This window comes from Epinephelus moara, chromosome 10, assembly GCF_006386435.1.
Source record: "Epinephelus moara isolate mb chromosome 10, YSFRI_EMoa_1.0, whole genome shotgun sequence".
NCBI classification, from domain to species: domain Eukaryota; kingdom Metazoa; phylum Chordata; class Actinopteri; order Perciformes; family Serranidae; genus Epinephelus; species Epinephelus moara.
The window spans coordinates 7859463-7879595 of record NC_065515.1 but is presented as its reverse complement, the minus strand read 5'-3'; the positions used below and the strand labels follow the sequence as shown (position 1 = coordinate 7879595).

At 42.2% G+C, this 20133-nt stretch overlaps 1 protein-coding gene across 5 annotated transcripts in view; it reads left to right on the top strand.

Moving 5' to 3' along the window:
• The window catches only part of lpp (LIM domain containing preferred translocation partner in lipoma), a 242475-nt gene extending 223460 nt beyond the window's left edge, over nucleotides 1–19015 (top strand). For all 5 annotated transcript variants that reach the window (XM_050054771.1, XM_050054769.1, XM_050054773.1 and 2 more), the window contains 3 exons: nucleotides 3957–4135; nucleotides 8801–8921; nucleotides 11872–19015. In XM_050054771.1, the coding sequence (XP_049910728.1) occupies nucleotides 3957–4135; nucleotides 8801–8921; nucleotides 11872–12000 (429 nt within the window). In that variant the 3' untranslated portion in view covers nucleotides 12001–19015. The remainder of the gene's footprint in view (nucleotides 1–3956; nucleotides 4136–8800; nucleotides 8922–11871) is intronic.
• The last annotated feature ends 1118 nt before the right edge of the window (nucleotides 19016–20133 follow it).

Genomic DNA, 20133 nt, shown 5'->3' with positions numbered 1-20133 from the left:
GAATAGAGGATTGTGTGATGGTGGAACATTTTCGGTAAGATGCACGGCCTTTACTCTGGTAGTTTGGGTTCCAGGGGGCCAATCAGCTTCCAGAGGGGGTCAGTGTCTGTGGTGACCCCCGTGTGCGTGCAAGACTCAAACAAAATGGGAAAGCGCTCGTTGTTAGGGGAGGGGAAAAATTGATACAGCATAGTATTGTGATATTTTTTTGTGGCAATGTCGTATCATCACAAGGTGCCAAGTTTTTTTATCATGGAAATTATTTGTATGACTAATACAGATTAAACGTTAGGTAGCCTACTAGAATAATATAATCATTTGTTTTACAGTCCTGCAGATATATTCTGTTGCTGCTGCAAAAATGGCTGAAGTGCAGTGAACGGACTAAAAACTTAAATCGCGATATATTTCATCCCAATACTCGGCATATCGCAGCATATTTAAAATAGTAGTAATATTGTGTCATGACTGAAGTATCGTGATAGTATCGTATCGTGGATCCTATCAATTGTCAACCCTATAATATCTTCATAATGTTGATATTAAGTTATTGTGATATTTGATTTTCTACTGTCGCCCAGCTCAAACTTTTAATATAATAAAGACTGCAGCGTTTTCTAAATACCATGAATAATAATGAGTTGGCAACTGTTTTGATAATCAGTTAATTACCTATTTTTAAGCAACAACGGCCGACCGTTGATAGTTCCACCTGCTTAAATGCTGCTTTTCTTCTTTTCGAGTACATTATAGTAAATTTAATATAGATTAAGGGGCTTTGAGGCCGGTTAATTAATTGAGAAAAGTATCTATAAATGAATCAAAAGTTGTGGCTTCTCCAGCTATATCGTCGTTGATTTTAGAAATGTAACAAAGATATATATATAAGTATATATATCTACACACACACACATACTAGGAAAAAAAATACAAAAAAAGAGATTAACACACATTAAATTCACACACACACACACACACACACACACACCCCTAAATAATGAATGAAATTAAATGAATTAAGATATACAGGTTCGTGTTAGGGTGATATACCTTACTGGTTTTTAATTGACTTGTAGATGATGTACATGTTTGGAATTGAGCAGAAATGGAATACAAAATATTTTATTGTCTACTTTTTGCGTGCTTAAGTTAGAAATTTGTCTTTGGTTTGCTTCTACAAAGTCTATTATTAGAGAGAGGACATTAAACCACATCACATCACATCCAGACAGAACACATTAGAACACATTATCATAAAAACACAACACACAATGAAAGCTACGTTAAAAGAATTACCAGGTACCTTATGGTGAGGACTGAATCAAGGGTAAATCTAATAAAGTAAAGTATAAAGGAAATATCATTGGATCCAATAAATTCATGAGTTACAAGCTGATTTACTGCAGAAATTGACAAAATGATCCGGCTTCATTCAGGTTCTTTAAATAACAGGCTGAAAGTGACACTAAACGATGTGAGCTGTCTGACCGTCTGTGCCGCTGCCTCTCTGTCTCTGTCAGGCCTGTGTCTCATGTTCAGAGCCGAGCACATGGGACCTCTTAACTCCCTGTTACATGCTTTGTTTGCCATCACACTCCTCATTCCAGCAGACAGCTGTGTCAAACGTCGTTTGGGAACCCGTTGCTAAATAGTGGGAAGCTGGACCCAGGCTGCGCGAGCATCAGCGTGCTTTGGAGTAAGACCATGATAGCACTTTGTAGCAAAAGCTAACGGGTTACAATGAGGGGGAAAAGGGGCCACAATTGACTTTAACGCACTCCACTCACCCCTCAGTTCAGCAAGAGGCTGTCTGACCTAAATTCACTTTACCTCATCTGCCTAGACATTTGTTTAGCCTTCTGGGCAAACACTTAGAGAAATGTATGAGGGAGAGAGGGGGAAAAAGAATACATATGCTTGAATACATCACATTTAGTCAGGGGAAAGCAAAACCCGGACATCTGCAGACATATACAGCCCTCTAGTGGCAAACTGCAGAGGACCTGGATGTCTGACAGAGAGGGCATGAAGTGATTTATGCCGAATTTCCTTAAACCATCTGTGGAGGTTGTGCCCAAACACACACCGAGACTCATGTACGTTTTCTGTTTTGACATCGGTTTGTGTAACAGGCCTGCTAAATGTTACCTAATGCCAAATAAAAGGAGTCACGAGTGAATAAAAAACAAGCGAGGCTGAGCGCAATGAATGAATTGAGGTCATAGAATCTTACCATCAGAGAGAAAGAGAGAAATTTTGTCTTTTGAGTACTGTACTCATTACAATGGCCCGGAGGAACTGTGTGCTGTGAAATCATATGCTCTAGTTAAGCTAAACAAGGGCAAGGTATTCCCACATGAAGGGCAGATGAGAATAAGTAAGTGGGAATGCAGACAGATGAGTAAGAGTTGAGGATGGTTTAGTGCTGTTTGGCCCCGGTATCTTACTCACATTCTCAGGTTGCAAATATATTCTCTCCCTCTCTCTCTCCGTCTCTACCTCTACCTCTCTCTGTCTCTGTGTGCGTGCATGAGGCAAACCTCAAGGGCTCAGTGCAGCGAGCTCATTAAAGGCTTCATTCCACTTCCAGGATCGAGCAGGATTGCAATATGGACATTGTTTATACACAAATGTTGCCCTGGGAATAATGTTTATTTCTATTACCGTCTTGAAGGGAGGGGAAAAAAGACAAATAAGAATGCGGAGCTTGTCTGCACACATTGCTTTTCATGAAATAATGCCTCTCCAGGAGTGCTTTGAAGAAACGGCCATTTTTCAAAGCACCTTCTCGCAGCCTGGAGTCATACATCAGCTGCTCTCATCCGCTGCCCTCTCACCCTCCAATGACACATGAGAGGCAAAAGTCAGACAGCACACGGAATCATGTCAGGGACGTTTTTACATCGTAGTTTCAATGAACCTCATCCTGTAAAGCTGCCTTTGCTCATTAGCATATAGACTATAAATGTCACTGCACGTGCTCCGCAGCCGGACAGGCGGGAGCTGGGAGTTTACCTCGGCCGAGCGGTCACACAAGTGTCATTTTAAACGGCAGGGCCCAGCGGTGCGTCTGGGAGGCAGCCGATGACGCAGCGCAGTGTTGCTACACACCCCGAGCTGTGTTTGGAAACACTGAGGCAGCTTGCTACTACAGTGGGAGCCAATGGGAACAGCTGAACCGTGCACTCTTTAGCCCAGCCAAGCGCAGAAAAAGAGGGGGAGAGCAGAGAGACAGAGATCCAGGAAATGCCTGAGCGAGAAGCAGCGACAGCGGGGCCCGTCAGCTCCACACACAGCCACATCAGGCCGCACATTGATCACCCTCACATGATATATCCATCCCCAGTAATTGCATTGCTGTTTAGAGAGGCAGTCGTTATTTATGAAATATTGAAATAACAAATGGCGTCTCCCGGTAGATATTAAGAAGAGAGATGCCACAGATAAGTCAGAGGCAGGCGGCTGCCACGTCCCCCCGCGGGCCGCTTGCCCAGTCGCCTGGCTGCAGAAAACCTGCAGTCATCACAAAGTGGAAATATTTACTGCTCGCACTCTTGCATATGGGAGGATGAAGTGTGGGCGAGGGCAGCTGAAAAATGACTGTGTTTGTGTTTCGAGAGGAGCGCTAATCAGATTCCTTCAGCTTCAGAGGCATTTGAGGACAGCCGAGCTAAAGGTCCTGAGAGTGGATTTATTTGTTGCACGGGCACGAATGGGCGCCACGCCATCTGATGTGTAACACAGGCAACAGGAAGTTAAAAACCACATACTCAAAACAGGAGAAAATGCTACAAAACTTTTCTAAATGTCTCATACTGGTTAGAATTTGTTAGCAGACAAGTGCTAATTGTAAATAAACACTCAAAGGGCCTTTAGAAATGAATCATCAGAATCACTACATTCATCATCAGGTTTGTTGTGTAATCGTGTGGGTGTCTGTGGGTTTGTGTCTGCAGAACACCCTTGAGACCTGCACCATCTGCAGTAAGCCCATCATGGAGCGCATCCTGCGGGCTACAGGGAAAGCCTACCACCCTCACTGCTTCACCTGTGTGGTGTGCCACCGCAGCCTGGACGGCATCCCTTTCACTGTGGACGCGTCCAACCACATCCACTGCATCGAGGACTTTCACAAGTACGTAGTTAAGGATTTCATCGGGTTAAAAATAAATGTTTTTGTATCAACAAATGATCAAATGACTTTATGTAACATGTGCTCACAGTGACAAACTCACAGAGAATGAAACTCTGCAGTTCCCCTCAGCTCATCATTTTATGGTCCTGTTGGCAGTGTTTGATTCAGTCTCATCTTTGTCCTTCCTGATACAGCAGGCCACAGTTTTCAAAGAAAAAGCTCCGTACTGTACGCTACCAGCGTCAGATTTCAGACAGACGAAGTTAGCAACTAGTTAGTGAGTCAAAAAATCATAGAATTGTAAAACTGTATATCATAAAATCAAGTAAGATTCTAAAAGAGTTGCAGCAGCATGAAGTGTAAAAAGAATGAATTTCAGACTTGTATCAGGAAATGTAAAATATTTAGCGAGCTGGCTTCCCTGATATCTGTAGGTAGTGTGTTCCATAGCTTTGGGGCGTAATTGACAAAGGCTGCATCCCCAATCTTCTTCAGTAGTCCGAAGAATGTCCCATAGGACCAAAAGCCCATTTGTCCAACAGCCTGGCATCCAGTGAAAAATTGTTCTGAAGAGCCGTTACCCTGAAGCACATGGCTAATTATTATGCAGAATGACATCACTGGACCTCCATACTCTGCCTCTGATTGGGTAGCACTCATCGCCTTCGTTGGTTGTGTCCATAAGGTTTGAGTGGTGAGGTCAGTTAGAAGCAGAGTAGGGCGGGTCATACCTTCGACGTAGCAAGACGGTCCGATGATGTCATCCTGCATAATAATTAGCTCTGTGCTTCTGTTCAGGAGAGTGCTGTCAGAGAAATAATCCTCAGAGCAAAGCACATTTGTTTTCAGTATACCAGGCTCTGTGACAAATGGCCTCTCAGTACAATGGGACATCTTTCGCATGATTGGGGCTCCAGGATTATAAGCTGTTGGAAAAATGGCACAGCACTCCAGTAAACATAGTGGAGCATTCAACAGCTTGAGTCAGAGCTAAAAGGAAAAGGAATTTTCGATGACATTAGTCAGTGGTGATATATGTCTACTTTCCTTTTCCAATTTCAGAGACTTAAAATAGCTTCAAAATTGTATTATTTGCTGTCAGAGTTAGGGGTTAGTGTTGTTAGCTAGCAAGCTACTTGCGGTTTCATCCAGCCTAAGAAATGCTGTGATTTTGTTTGTCCAGGTTAGCAGTTTTACCCTGATGCTAGTACTTTTGCTAAGCTAAACTACACACATCCTCTCATCTAACGAGCCTTTTTACAGGAAACTAGCATACCATGTCTCCAACTTTTTAAGCTGCACAAATTACCATTTTCATATAAATAATGATTCATAGATAATTATGACTTGATTCTATGGAGGATTTTAGCATCTTTCATCGTCAAAATTGCCGCCTACCTACTATTGTTTATACAGAATACGCCTTTTTCGGGGCAATGGGGGGCGTGAGCAAGTAACAAAACGTGTAGCTCAGCATGTGACGTAAACAGTGACGTGGGAGGGAAGCCGCGGCTGGTCAGTCCTTTGGCGATTCTCTCGTAAGTTGGCCCGTTCTTCACCATCCCCGTCATCTGACAGTTAATGGCCTCTGTGTGTCTAAACGCTCACAGCTTGCCGGCAAAACGGCCCAACATTCGCGGAAAATCTGGCAGTGTAAAAGGGGCTGTAGAGACAGACAACCATTCAGACTCACATGCACACCTAGGGGTGATTTTAGAGTCACCAGTTAACCTGCATGTCTTCGGACTGTGGGAAGAAGCCGGAGTACCCTGAGAAAATCCACGCAGGAGAACATGCAAACTCCGCACAGAAGGGCCTCTTTTAACTAAATCAGAGTTAAAGGAGCTCTATTCGATATTCAGAGCGCATCTATGATTCAGACATTTTCTGCACACAGCTCTCAACATGAAGGTGGCTGACCCAGTGGATGGCAGCTAACGATGCTAACAATGTGAAGAGTGCTAACAACAGCAACAGTGCTGACAGAGCTAATGGTGTTAACCTGAAGGGAACCAGAGGGTGGGCGCTAAGCGGACTCAATGACACTGTCCCGATATTGGTGGTAACCGCCGTATGAGCATAAAAAGCTGTTTGCTGCTATATTATATCAACGCTCTTAATATCATATAGAGCTCATTTAAAAGACGAGTGAATGTTCAACTTAGATTTAGCAGATTCGACTCCAAATGAGCGCTAATGTTGTTCTTTGTCAGCCGAATGTGTCGGTTTTGTATTTACAACTTATTCCACTTCCTCCAAGTGGCTAAATCAACTAGTTCTGCTTTAAAATCTTTAAAATCTGTTACTCTCCCTATGTGTATTTCAGCCTAATCAATCCCAGATCTTGGCGCTTCCCTTTTGGGAAATATTGCGGGTAATGTCACAAGCCCAATGACCTTATGAAATGTGGCTGTGGACATGAATTTAATAGTAAATTCCTGTCATTGTGTCACACTCCACCGATTGCATAACCAGCACCTTACCAGAAATGTTCCTTTACTCAGTGACCAGAAGGGAAACAGAAGTAAACAGCTGGCTCTTGGTGTGAGTGCACAGCTTTTTCTTTGTGGAGTAGCTGCAGTGGGCCGTTGTTTAATTCCACATGACAAGTGTGACCTCAACAGCGCAGCCCTTTGTGTCGAGGAATAGTCACGCCCGCGCCTGAGCTTTTTCTCTGGCTAATACAGTGCAGCTGTGGTTCCCCAAAACCACACATCCCCTTCACTTCCTGATTCCCATGCATTCAATCGGCATCAGAAATTGAAGTGTCCACCGGCCATCAGTCACCTGACAGGACCTGAGAATCAGTGTGCTTTTCATATCCTCAGTGATCCTTTTGTTAGATAGACTTCTTCCTCCTGAAGGCATTTCCAGAGTTACCGATTCGAAGCTGGAAACTTTTTCTGTGAAATTCAGTTGTAATATTTTGTAAAAATCCCACAACTTGTTTAGCTTTTCCTCAAATATTCTGTTTATGTGAAATATTTCAGAGAAGGACGAATTTAGCTTTTAGTGCCACCTCGATGGTTGAGTGAATCAAAATTAAACTAAAAGGGCACTTGAAGAGCGCAGACCTTCACCAAGGCCAAATGCCCCATCTCGTAATGTGAACAAAAGTGAAAAATAATTCATATATCCGCCCTGTGATTTGGATTCACTCCAAAATTTAATGGGTTCTTACTTGGCCCAGGCTATACTCTTCCACCGACTTTCTTAAAAATTGGGCCAGTAGTTTTCCTGTAATCCTGCTGACAAACAAAAATCGATCAAGAAACATAACCTCCTTGGCGGAGGTAACAGCAGAACAAAATGCTCAAGCTGTGTCTTTGTCTTTGTTTAAAATAAATGTTTCATAAAGTGTAAGCACCGTTGTTCTTTATAATATTGTGTTTTTACAGGTGTGTGAAGAACTGAAACAGTTTGTCGATAGATAAGTTAGTCCAGGGGTTGGGACCCCCACAAGAGGTCATAAGATAAACCTGAGGGTTCATGAGGTGATTATCAACAGAGAGTCGCAAGTAGACTGAATTTTTAAAGGCACAGTTCGTCCCAAATTTAAAAATGTATTTTTATTCTCACCTGTTGTGCTGTTTATCAGTCTAGATTGTTTTGTCATGAGTTGCTGAGTGTTGGAGATATCTAATACATATATATACATAATATATATCTAAATACACCTGAAAAACTCAACAGCAATGTCTCTTTAAAGAGACATTGTCTCTTTAAAGAGACATAATGGCGTCGTCCTCGGCTGAGCCTTAACATTGGCGAGCTCAGTGGTGCTAGGTGAGCTAGCAGAAGATGACCGCCTCATGAGACAAATGTTTAGGAAATGCTGTACCAGTCAATTGACAGAAAATTATTTGGAAAAAGTAAGGAACAACACTAAAAGTAGGCACCAAGGAAGCATCCTGAACAGGTGCCTGAACCACCTCAACTGACTCCCTTCGACACGAAGAAGCAGCGGTTCTACTCTGAGCTCCCTCCAGATGTCCGAGCTCCTCACCCTATCTCTAAGGCTGATCCCAGCCACCCAACGGAGGAAACTCATTTCGTCTGCTTATATCTGCGACCTAATTCTTTCGGTCACTACCCAGAGCTCATGACCATAGGTGAGGTGTGGGGCGTAGATGGACCAGTAAATCGAAAGCTTCGGCTTCTGGCTCAGCTCCCTCTTCACCACAACAGTCCGGCGCAGCACCCGCATCACTGCAGAAGCCGCACCAAACCGCCCATCCATCTCTGAACAAGACTCCGAGATACTTGAACTCCTTTGCTTGAGGCAGTAACTCTCCCCAACCCAGAGAGGGCAATCGGTTTCCGGCAGAGAACCATGGCCTCAGATTTGGAGGTGCCAACTCTCATCCCGACTGCTTCACACTCGGCTGCAAACTTGATTATAAGGATGTTTTTTTTGTGGTTGCTGTAAATGAAACATCTTTGGGGTTTTGAGCTGTTGGCCAGACAAGTCAAACAATTTGAACACGTCAGCTCAGGCTCTGGTGGGATCAATTCACCATTTCGCAACAATTTATAAACCAAACAATGAACTAATTAATCAAGAAAATATCAGGAAGTGAGTAATGATGGTTTCACATTGTCTTTGGAGGTCCCAATATGTTCTACTGTTCTGAGCTCATTTCTGTTGCTGGTTCTGTTTCACAGGAAGTTTGCTCCACGCTGCTGTGTGTGCTCTGAGCCTATAATGCCAGCACCGGGCCAGGAGGAGACCGTCCGTATTGTGGCCCTGGACCGCGACTTCCACGTGCAGTGTTACCGCTGTGAGGTATGCTCTCCATGTGTTTTTATCTCCTCTGGCATGTGGACTCTCTATAATTAACCCTGCTGGTTATGTACTGTGTTGAGGAGCTCCAGGTGACAGTCATTAAGGCATGAAGGTAGAAGGCATATCGTGCATGCCCGTCCCCCGAGTCACCTTTTCAGCGAGACTGAATCATCCCTCTCTTACCTGCGTCGAAATAGCTTTCCATCTCTCCTCTGCAAAGTTCATGGACTTACATAGTAACCAATCTGTCAGCCGCCGCTCGCCGGCTGATAAGCGGCGCTGAGACATTACGTGCCCGGCTAAAAGAGAAGTAACGTGTCACATTGTCAAAGAGCCGTGCCAGTGTGAGTACACAGAGCGTTTGGCAGACATAAAGGTCAAAGGAAAGCAAAGCAGATTAGTTCAGCTGAAGGGGCTCAACAAGAGAAGAATTTTGTCACCAGGGAGACATGAGTAGATGGAGTTGTAATTCTCAGAGCGTCTGTGTGTGCACGTGAGTGTGCATGTGTGAGTGTGTGTGTGAGAGAGAGATGTTAAGAGTGTAACCCAGTGTCACAGACAATGAGAAAATAATACCAAAGCAATATGTGTGAGTCTGTATGTGTGTGTGAAGTTGTCCACATGGTGTGTGTGTGTGTGTGTGTGTGTGTGTGTGTGTGGTTATTACCCTGTAAGAAGAGGGTAGAGAACACACTGTTTTACAGACGCTGGATCAGAAAACAAACTGAAGGCTGGAGTCAGACCAAAGATCCACACACTGTGCCAGAACAGAGAAACATTTCGATTTAAGAGATCTTCTTCAGGCTTTGTCGAGTAAACAACACGGAGCAGAGCGAGAGATGTACAGACACAAATACAATTATCACTCAGGTCTTATGTATGATCTGCTTGATTAAAGGCATCACACACTGGGGACATTTTTATCAGTAGATTGTTTCTGTAATGATTATTTATTACTACTATATTCAAGGAACTGACAACCATTCATTTTACTGTGAATTGAATGACCTAGCGAAGAAGCGATGTAATTGTTTTTCCGAACAAGGTCGATTTTTCTGAGCTTTAGCATCACAAATAAAGACATCCTCCAATCATATCGTACGAATCTGATGTTGATGCCAAACTTTCATGCTCCTTTCAACCTTGATTTGCTCCTTCCAGTCTTACCTTTCACAATAAAAGCCCTGGACACATACACTGTGTAGCTGTTTACCAGATGGGACTCATATTCACTCAGAGAATTTTGCTAAAAGCAGACTCAATGAAATTGCAAATTTGTGTTGCTGCCAGTATGAATACTTTAATTAGGGATGTCAGTTTCTGTTTTGTTTTTGTTTTTTTTCTTCCCGATAGCCGTCACCCATTAACCAGGAACTAACCAGTTCATTTTAAGAAAAAAAAAAAAAGCAAAATGACATGAGACACAAGGCTCTTACCTTTCTTCTGGCACTTCATTGGCTCAGTGAGCTTTAGCGCTACATTTCAAAGTGCTATTCATTTTGAGGTGGTGACATTTTAATGTTTTGTTTTGTAAATGTTTTTCATTTCATTTTATTTTTTTGTCAGTTTTTCTGACAGCTAGCTAGGTGCTTTAACATGCCAAACATGGTGCCCAGTGCCCACACTTTGGTCTCAACTGAGAAGCTAACGTTAGCCTTGTCTGCTCTGCACTGCACACCAAAAAGGTTGGGTGGAAGCTAGCGAGCAGCGCTACTCATTTGGAGATTACTGCTAGTAACGCCATCCTGCAGCCGTGGAAACATGGTAGCTACCCTCATTTACTCCCTAGCTACATTTTGAGCTGCAAAACGCTGTTCACATTGTTAACTATGTTAGCACCGCTTGCCATGCTGACACTGCTAATGATGCTAACAGTGCTAACATAGGTAACATTGCTAAAGGGGGTATCGACTCAAAATTGAGCCGCTTTCTCAGTGGGGCAACCTGGGGGGACACTAAAGGGTGGACACAATGTTTCCATGGCAACATTGTCAGGTTGGGATGGTGTTAATAGCGATAATCGGCAAATCAGTGGTGCCACTAGCTGATTAGCTCCCAAAAGACCAGGTTGGTGTTCAGTGCAGTAAACTCACGTGTTGCAAAATTAACCTACAGATTGACATGTGTAACTGGTCAAAAATATTCCCTGTGGTTAAATGATTGGTTAACCGTTGACATCCCTAGTTCTGATGGCGAGTATTTTGCATTTTCATGTCATTTATTCGTCAGGCCCCCGGTGTGTAAAGGGCTTAAGAGTCAATCTACTCCCAGACTGGACTAATTAGAGCAGAGACAGATAACAGTGTGTGTTACTTGTCTTTTTGGGGACAAACTATACCTCTGCAAAAAGGGTAAAGTAGAGAATAAGCATATAGAAAATAATATGGACAATTTATAGATAGATACAGATACGTACTATAAACATACAAATGGATGGCAACGGCAACAAGCTGATGTTTAGCTGTGACTGAATTTGTATCTGATACATTAAAATAACAGCTGTAGACGTCTGAATGTGACACACAAATACAGAAGGTCCTAATTAAAAAATAACGCTGTAATTATTAATTTAAATTCAATAAAAATGTATCTGGAAGAATGTGACTCCTGGAATTGAAAGATTATTTTGTTGGATTTTTTGGGACTACTAAAATAAAAGTGCAACCCCCGAGATGTTCAGAGAAAAGGATTTTCTCTGACTGTTACCCAGTAATAACCAGTTGTTGCCCCTCCAGACTCACCAGCTGCTAGAAAACCAAAACACGGGCTCCAGCCTCGCAGGCTTTTCTGCAGAGAGCCTCCTGTAACTTGACACTGGCTGAGTTTATAAACGCAGTAAATGTCTCATTTAGAGTGTGAGCACAGAGAGCGTATGAATGTGCCTGATCGGTGAGCGTGGCTAATGGCTCTGTTTGTGTTTGTGGACTAACAGAGTATCTGTGTCCTGCAGGACTGTGGCTCCCTGCTCTCAGAGGGGGATAACCAGGGCTGCTACCCTCTGGACGGACACGTCCTCTGCAAAAACTGTAACACCAGCCGCATCCAGGACCTCACCGCCAAGGCCACCACTGACCTCTGAACAACCCACCGCCTGGTCACCTCCACTGTGATAACCCAACGCTCGCTCTGTCTCTCTTTGTCTCTCCCTCTCTCTCTCTTTCTCTCTTTCTTTCTTTCTCTCGCAAACATACCAACCCACAGAAGCTTGCATTCCTCAGCATAAATATATATCCCTCTATATATACTCACTTTCAGTAAACATAGCATCACGTGTTCACCTGCATACATGTATCTATTGACTCGGTACAATCACAGCAGAGGAGGCTGTGTGTTTTTAACTGTGCTGTTAAAGGAATAGCTTAACAGTTTGGGAAATATGCTCATATGCTTTCTAACTGAGAGTTACGTGAGAGGATCGATGCCACTTTCATGTCCGTACACTAAATATGAAGCTACAGTCAGCAGGCGGATAGCTTAGCTTAGCATAATAACAGCTAGCGAGGCTCTGTTATTATGCTCACTAATTAACATGTTGTACCTCACAGTTTTACGGCTGCTTCTAGGCAAGAAATACTCCACTACATTCTTAGAGCTTTGTTTCTGTACATATTTTAATAATGAGATAAAACGTGTTACCTAGAGAGCTTCAGAGGCGCTGGTAGGTGGTTTTTGTTACCACTGATAGAGTCGGACTTGCTGTGTTCAGTCTTTATATTAAGCTAGCTTTAAAGGAATACTTCACTCCCCCCAGCTGACTATTTGTGCATCAGTTATTTGTCTTGCATTATGTTAAATGCTTAAAGAAAACGTAACTTCTCGCATCCCAAGATGACAAAAATCGTAATTTTACCTTGCAGAACACAGGAGCTGCTGGTCTGTAAAATGGGATGAGTAATTAATATGCAAATGGTCATTTAGGGGGTGAAATATTGTAATATTATAAAAGAAGTTTGAATTTATTTCGGTCTGCAAATAGAAATAAGAGCGTCATTTTTAATCTGCAATTTCATGTAAATAAAGTCGCAGCCTCTCACAGAAAATGGCAGATACTTAAATATTACAGGGCAAAACATTACAATAAAGTAATTTAATATAACTTGGACACTACACCGACCCTTTTAAACAGCACATCATATTTAGCAGTCAACAACACAACAAACTAAAACAGGCAAGGGCAAAAAAGTGGCTTCATATTTCAAGCATATTTCCCAAAATGTGAAACTATTGCTGAAATCACTTCAAACCCACCAGTTAACCGTTACAATATACGTCATCACTCAGTTATTATCTCATATCATAATCACCTTAAACCGGCATGTTCTAGCCAGGGTGCGCATGTATGCATGCACGCCCACATTTTTCTGACTCCACCGAAACATGCAAAATGTTTGACACACCTGCCCTGCAGGTGAAGACGAATGGATGGACGTGTGTCTGTAGCTTTATCAGTATTTACAGTAAGCTGCAGAGAACACTTCTTTTATTCTTTAGTGTTTGTTACACTGCAAACCCACAGGCGGTACACGAATAGGGATCACATTACACACTGAAGCTCATTATTGCAACACAGTTCTGCATAACTTGAACACCAAAGAATTGAATTTAAGCTGCCATATTTGCTGTGTTTTGTACGCAACTATATTAAACTTACATTTTATCGATCGGGACCACAGGAGTCACACATGGTAATTCTCAGTGTCAAAGAGAAAATCCTCAGTAGGCAGCTGTTGAATGCAATTCCCTTTTTGACATAATATTTTCTTTGTTCTTTCCAAGCAAATTTGCTTTTATGTATAAATAATTTTCTGTTGGCCTGAACAGTACAATCACGGCTCTGCATTCATACAGATACGGCCCTATGTTTGAGTATATCATCTTTGAGCAGATAAACATGTAACTTCTCTCATTCACAGCGACATATTTTAGATTAGTGATTGCAGTCTGGTAGAGGTAACGGATTAGAGATGGCTATGCAATTTTTGATGTTAATTGCATCGACACTTTATAAGAAATTTTATGAATAAGGAAATATTTTACCTGTACAGATTCAAGCATAAGTGTCCTTATAGTAATCCTTTAATCAGAACTATGCTGTTGGTACTGTGTGCCTGTGTGTGTCACTGTGCTGTGTGTCAGTATTGATTGTACCATTCAGACTTGTCTTTTATATTTAGTGTTTGTTTAAGGTTGATGGGCGAAGAAGGGACCATGAGAGTTTCCCAGAAATGACTGATTTTATTATTTGTTCCATCCAACAATCACGGTCAGCCGACCAGAAGTTTGACTGTTTGATCTGCTTAGTTATAATTACAAGAGTAATACGATAATGATGAGTTAAAGGTACCCTGTGGAGTTTTTGACCACTAGTAGCGCTGTGGAGCGATGATTTTATAATGGGGTCCACATTTAGTTTGAATCTTGCACGCACCCATTCATCCGTGTGCTGACACCCTCCATACAAGACTTAGGGCACAAATGTAGGCAAGTCTCGCCTGCCGGGGCAATATTTGTGTAGAAAGTGACACATGCGGAAAGCTGACTTGCTAGCTAACGTTAGCTAGCTTGCTAATAAATATCAAAATATGATGTCACCGGTACATTCCCCATTTTCTTACGTTCCATGTCTGTCTCCTAACTCACTGTCAGCCAGGCAGCATCTCACGTGGAGCAGTTTTTATTTTTCATGGCCAGTATCATAACAATATCGGCTGGTTAGACACGGCAACAATCAGTGTCCACACATCTATTTTTGCTTCTGGTTGAGGCTGTGCTGGTCAGAGTTCACCAGAATTCATTGCCACTGCATATTTGCTTTGCCGCCGGATGCAAATGTCACATTTAATGGAGGTGAACAGGAAGCAAATATTCACCAATGTTAATTTCACGCACCACCACAACATGATGCATGGCAACTACAAAGGGACATTGAATGACCACAGACACAGACTTCATCTTGAAAACTAAGTTATGTGGCTCTTTCAGTTGAGGTCGTGCTTCTTAAAGGTGTGGGGGCCCTTTTACATGTCTGTGTCCAAGGGCCAATTGTGTCATAACCTGCCCATGCCTCTAGCAGGTGACGTGATACATGTGTTTCACTGGTGGTTCGACGTTAGTTTGCTAATCAACAGTTGGTGGAAGTAACACTCCAAGCTGCGAAGCTATGCTAGCAGGGATTTAAACCAAACAGCAACCTTTGGGGCTGAAAAATGAAGCCAATGGGAAAGCGTCAAAAGCTGCAGTTCTTTGAATGGCCAGTGGGGCTGGCTCCAACAGTGAGTCAATCCCCCTAGACCTCCACGCTAAGATGCCATGACAAGTTGCACATAATTGAGTGACAGGCTGTCTGTCGATAGTTTCCTGTGGCTCCACCTCTCGCTCCTCCACAGCTTCACTCTCTCATCCAAACATGGTCGCTTCTGGCTCCAAAAAAACAAGATGGCGACGGCCAAATTGCAAAACTTAAGGCTTCAATACGTCCACAGACTAATGAGTGATGTCATGATGACGTTATCCATTATTTTTAAACAGTCCATGATATAAACATTACCTGATTTAAAATATACAAATGTTTTCATTTTGGGTCTTGATTTGTTTACAAGAAAACTCCGCAGGGTGCCTTTAAACAACCAAGACGATGGAGTCAGTCAGTACTGGTCTGCGTATTTATTAATCGGATCAGTCTACAGTATTTCCTCAGCCCTGATTACAGATGTCTTGGGTATGTGAATGGATATGTTATGAACAAAGCAATCAGTTATCATTTTCAGAACATTCTCTTTACTTGTCTTTATAGTTTCCTCACATGTTTAGTGTCTTTTGGATATCAGAAACAAACATACTGTATCTACTATTAACAGTAAGTCCAGGTACATCCGAGACATTGTGATCAAGTTTTAACCGGGGGAACACACTGTAAATAACTGTGCTAATAAGCCCATTAATAATACATTAACACATTTGCTTGGGCACAATTTCTACATAAACACATAGAAACCTTTTGACTATTTAAATGCTAAAGGAGTTTTTAATATTCCCTAAAAACACAGTAAAAACTCTGCACTGCCGGGCCAGTAGAAGGTTAGGCAACCTAAACTCTATGTCCTCGGGAATTTTTCCATCAATATCTGGAGTGCAGTTCACTGGTCACACACAAAAACTGAAAGACAGCAAGACTTACAGAAAAATGAAACTCATAACCGACTCCTTGAGAGGAAAATTGTGTCTTAAATAGATGTCAGAAATGTCTCCGCAGAATCACAAAACTTGAGCTGGGAACACAGTTTAGAGTCATCTTGTATTTTATATAATCAGTAATTAATAATAAATAACTATAAATAGATCAAGCTGTAGGAGAAGATGCATTTAAATCTGTGCGTCTCCTAGTTACGGAAGACTTATCTCTAATACTTTAAATAACTGCACAGTATATCAACATGCTGGCCGTTTGACACTTGACTCAGTGAGCCGTCTGATTACTGGTTGCAAGGCAACAAAGGACAGAACCTACACACTCCATAGAGCGTCATGTCACGTGTTGCTAGGTTTCACCTCACAGAGATGTTGCTGGGGATCCAGCTCAGTTAGCATGTCACGTTGGCCATCTGCGAGAGGTCAATACTGGGCCCGCTGACCTGCTGGGATAATGAGGCAGCACCCAGGATCTCACATCTGGTGATGGGAACACAAATGAAGATTTCAAAGGCGGATATTAAATAAAAAACGTTCAGCTGATGAATTTAAAAACCTCGTCTGAACAGAAGTAGTACAGTGATGCTCATTTAAAATTGTAATTCAGGTAATTTTCATAGCCAATTGTCTCTTAAAACAATACAAGCTTTTAGTCAGTAAGTGGACCTTTGTGCTTTGCTTTTCTTTCTGAAGTCAAAATGGTATCCATTATTCAGATCTGCCTCTGGTTCTTACTCTACAGGAAAACATGTCACTGCAACACTGAAGCAATAAGCAGTAGGAACTGTGCTTTCAGGCCTGACCATAGCACAGATGAATCAGTCTGTGTTTAACTTAATTGGTGACAGTGTGAGGAAGCATACAGTAACTGTGAGCTACAAACATTGTGTAAAAATGTAGCTCACAACAGAAAGTGTGTGCTTTTACTGTAAGACCTGAGCATGATGTTTGGTGACTGAACCAGTTAACAAAACACTGGTTTATTTTATGGAACATTTAATACAGACATCAAATGCAACTGTAAACGCACATTTAACACCTGTGTTAGAAGATTTGCCAGTGTCATACACCAGGGTCACTGTTAGAGTTTTAAAGGATGTGAGGACACTCGAGAAAGTTAGCAGCTAGCTGATGAACATAGCGGAGCATGTGTTTTGTTGCGGCTAAAAATATAAATGAATATTTGACGCACATTATTTAATATAGAAAATAAGTTAGCAAGTGTCATTTTAAATTACAGGCTGCAAACTGCTCAGAAAACAGTAAAAGCATTACAATAATCAGTCTCTCCAGGATTTTTGCTGGCTTTTATGGGGATTGTTGCGGTCAGAGATACCTTCATGGCAGCTTTGTTTTTGTTTTTTTAATCGCGATGCAAGGTTTTAGAGGGTTTTTGCAGTGAAATATTTTAAAAGTAGCTGTGATGCTGTCTCTGATTGGGGGCCTTTTAAAACGAGCATTCAGTGTTTGTGATGGTAGCTGATTGCCGAACATCAGCTGTTGCTGCCATTTGAAGTAACGTCTCTGTGAGCTGCTCTCTATGCTTGGTTAGCATGAGCTAACACAGCAGCAGGGGCTAACACTCGACCCTGAGCCGTTAAAGGTCCCAAAATGACTCAACCCTGTTAATATCCACTGGATAACATTTGCCATGTGATGCTAACAGTTAGCCCCGTCACTGTGTGTGAGACGCTGTCCCCAGTGCGGAGCTCACACTCCTGCAGCAGTTGTATTCTCATAATTAACACAGACAGAGGGGCTGAGAGAATCAATATTCTGCGTGCAGCTCTGCAATGAAATGAGATTTTACTTGTTTTAAATACTTAAATCTGCGTTAAAGTTGCGCTGATTGGACGAAATTGCAAGGTTGTACAGAATTCATGGGGACTGGCTGAATTTTGAGTTAACTGTAGAGATCACGACATCCTGGAGAGGCTGATTAGTGCTGCATATCTTTTAAAGGACTTAACAGTTAGTCGGAGTTAATCAAAATGGCAGCGTGGACTAGTACAGTATCCAAATAGCAGGAGATGAAGCATTTGTTAAAGGCAAAATATGTGTAAAATTAGCTTATTACCTTCTGAATGAAGTGTTGTGGTGCTGCAGTGACGGCCCGGCCCACAAATCATATTCTGCAGACTTAAGGAAAGTCTCTGTTTGGCACAGAGCCTCACAAAACATCACAACATGAGAATAATGATGCAAAAATGTTGTGAATCGTACAGTAACTGCAATATATATATATATTTCCAAATCGTTCAGCCCTAGTCTGATGTTTTTTCACATTTTATATGCTGTAGAATATTTAATTATTGGCTTATTAGCACATGTTTTCTACAAAGCGTCCCCCTGTCACCGAACTTCAATGTGCCATAAAATCTGTATTAAACTCTCCCGTTTACTCGTACGGACAGTCCTGAACACATCACACATCTTTGCAGGAGCATATCTGACATGAGGCTTGATGCTACGAGTATAAAGAAAAGACCGTAATGATTTTTTTATTTGTTCAGTGTGTTCGTGTTTGTGTCTACTGTCTTTGTTCTACCCTTGTTTGTAAAAGTGCCTTTGGCTGAGCAGTATTGAATCACTATACTGTGTATTTCATATTTTGCCGTGCCTCACTCAAAGATGTTGCCATGTTTACTCGTCTTTTACCAAAGTAAATAAAGAGGATCCCTTTTGTTTGGGCCGACTCTGTATCCATACAGTAGATGTTTCCATCAGCTGCGGTGCTTTAGGCTTTGGCAGCAGAGGCTGAAATGGTTTTGAGTGTGAAAACTCTCCTGAAAGAGCTTTGACCCTCAGTTGTTAAAGTAAAGCATCTCATCTGTGATCTTTGGAAGGGGCATGTAGTCAACTGGTGTTTTTTTTTTTTCTTTCTTCAATAAAAGCTTTGCAATAGCATCACGTCTCCGTGTCCTTGTTTGCTTTTCCAGTATGTCGTCGGATTATATTTGGAAATATTAAAATCGTCTTTTCTTTCTGATTTAGGCCGAACCTGCCCTGCCTCACCCCCCCCCTCCCCCTCCCCCGTCGCTGGTTAACTCCTGCCCTTTGGCTCCAGGTTCATCGGATTGCCCAGGTAATGAGCTCCTTCTCTCTGTCTTCTCCTCATGCTCCCCTGAAACCTCCCGGTGACCTCCTGAGCGGCGTACCTGCAGATGAAAGAGATTTATTCCCAACAAGTATAACCCAGGGCTCCTTCACTCTCTTCAAGAGTCATTTAAAAGCCCTTCAGTGGCAGCAAATGCCCCGCGCTTACACAGCTCCGATTCATTTCCTCCTGTCTCATGCTGCGAGTCCCCAGCCGCTCTTTAGACGAATTGGAATCACCTGCTTAATAGAAATCCTACACTCGCAATAGTCTTTTGAGTGTACATCTGGGACAGCGGTTTAATTACACAGAGATACAGTGTGCAGTCCTTTTTTTCCTTGTGGCCACGATCAGCAAAGGCACTCAGCTATGAAGTATGCTTACTGCTGGGATCAGCTTGATGGAGTTGTTAGAATAATTTAAAGACCTCCTGAAAGTCTTTTTTTTTTTTTTTCATACTGTTGCCTTCCTGCTTGATTTAATCCTTTCCATTTGTCATCTTTACTTGTGTGCTGCGTATCAGCAGTAAGTCACTGAGCATTTCATTTCCTCCCCGCAGATTGCTAAATTGAAACGGCAATCTGAAGTGTAAGAGCTGGGCAAAAGTGATCTCTATGGACAAAACTGGAAATTATTATTTGAAATGTTAGAAACAAAAACAGCCGGTGATGTAACGTGGAATTTGAAATCAAACAGAAATATTTAGACGCAGCCGACCTGATGCTTACAGTACATACAGTAGTTATATCATCAGCTTATTGCTCTCCAGCCCTCACCTCCTCATTCCTCTGCTGGTAAACTGAAGATTTTTGGAATGCCAGCAACGTGGAGATTTCCTAGTAATTTTTTCCGAAACATGCTGGAGGCGATACTCTGTGTGTGTGTGTGTGTGTGTGTGTGTGTGTGTGTGTGTGTGTGTGTGTGTGT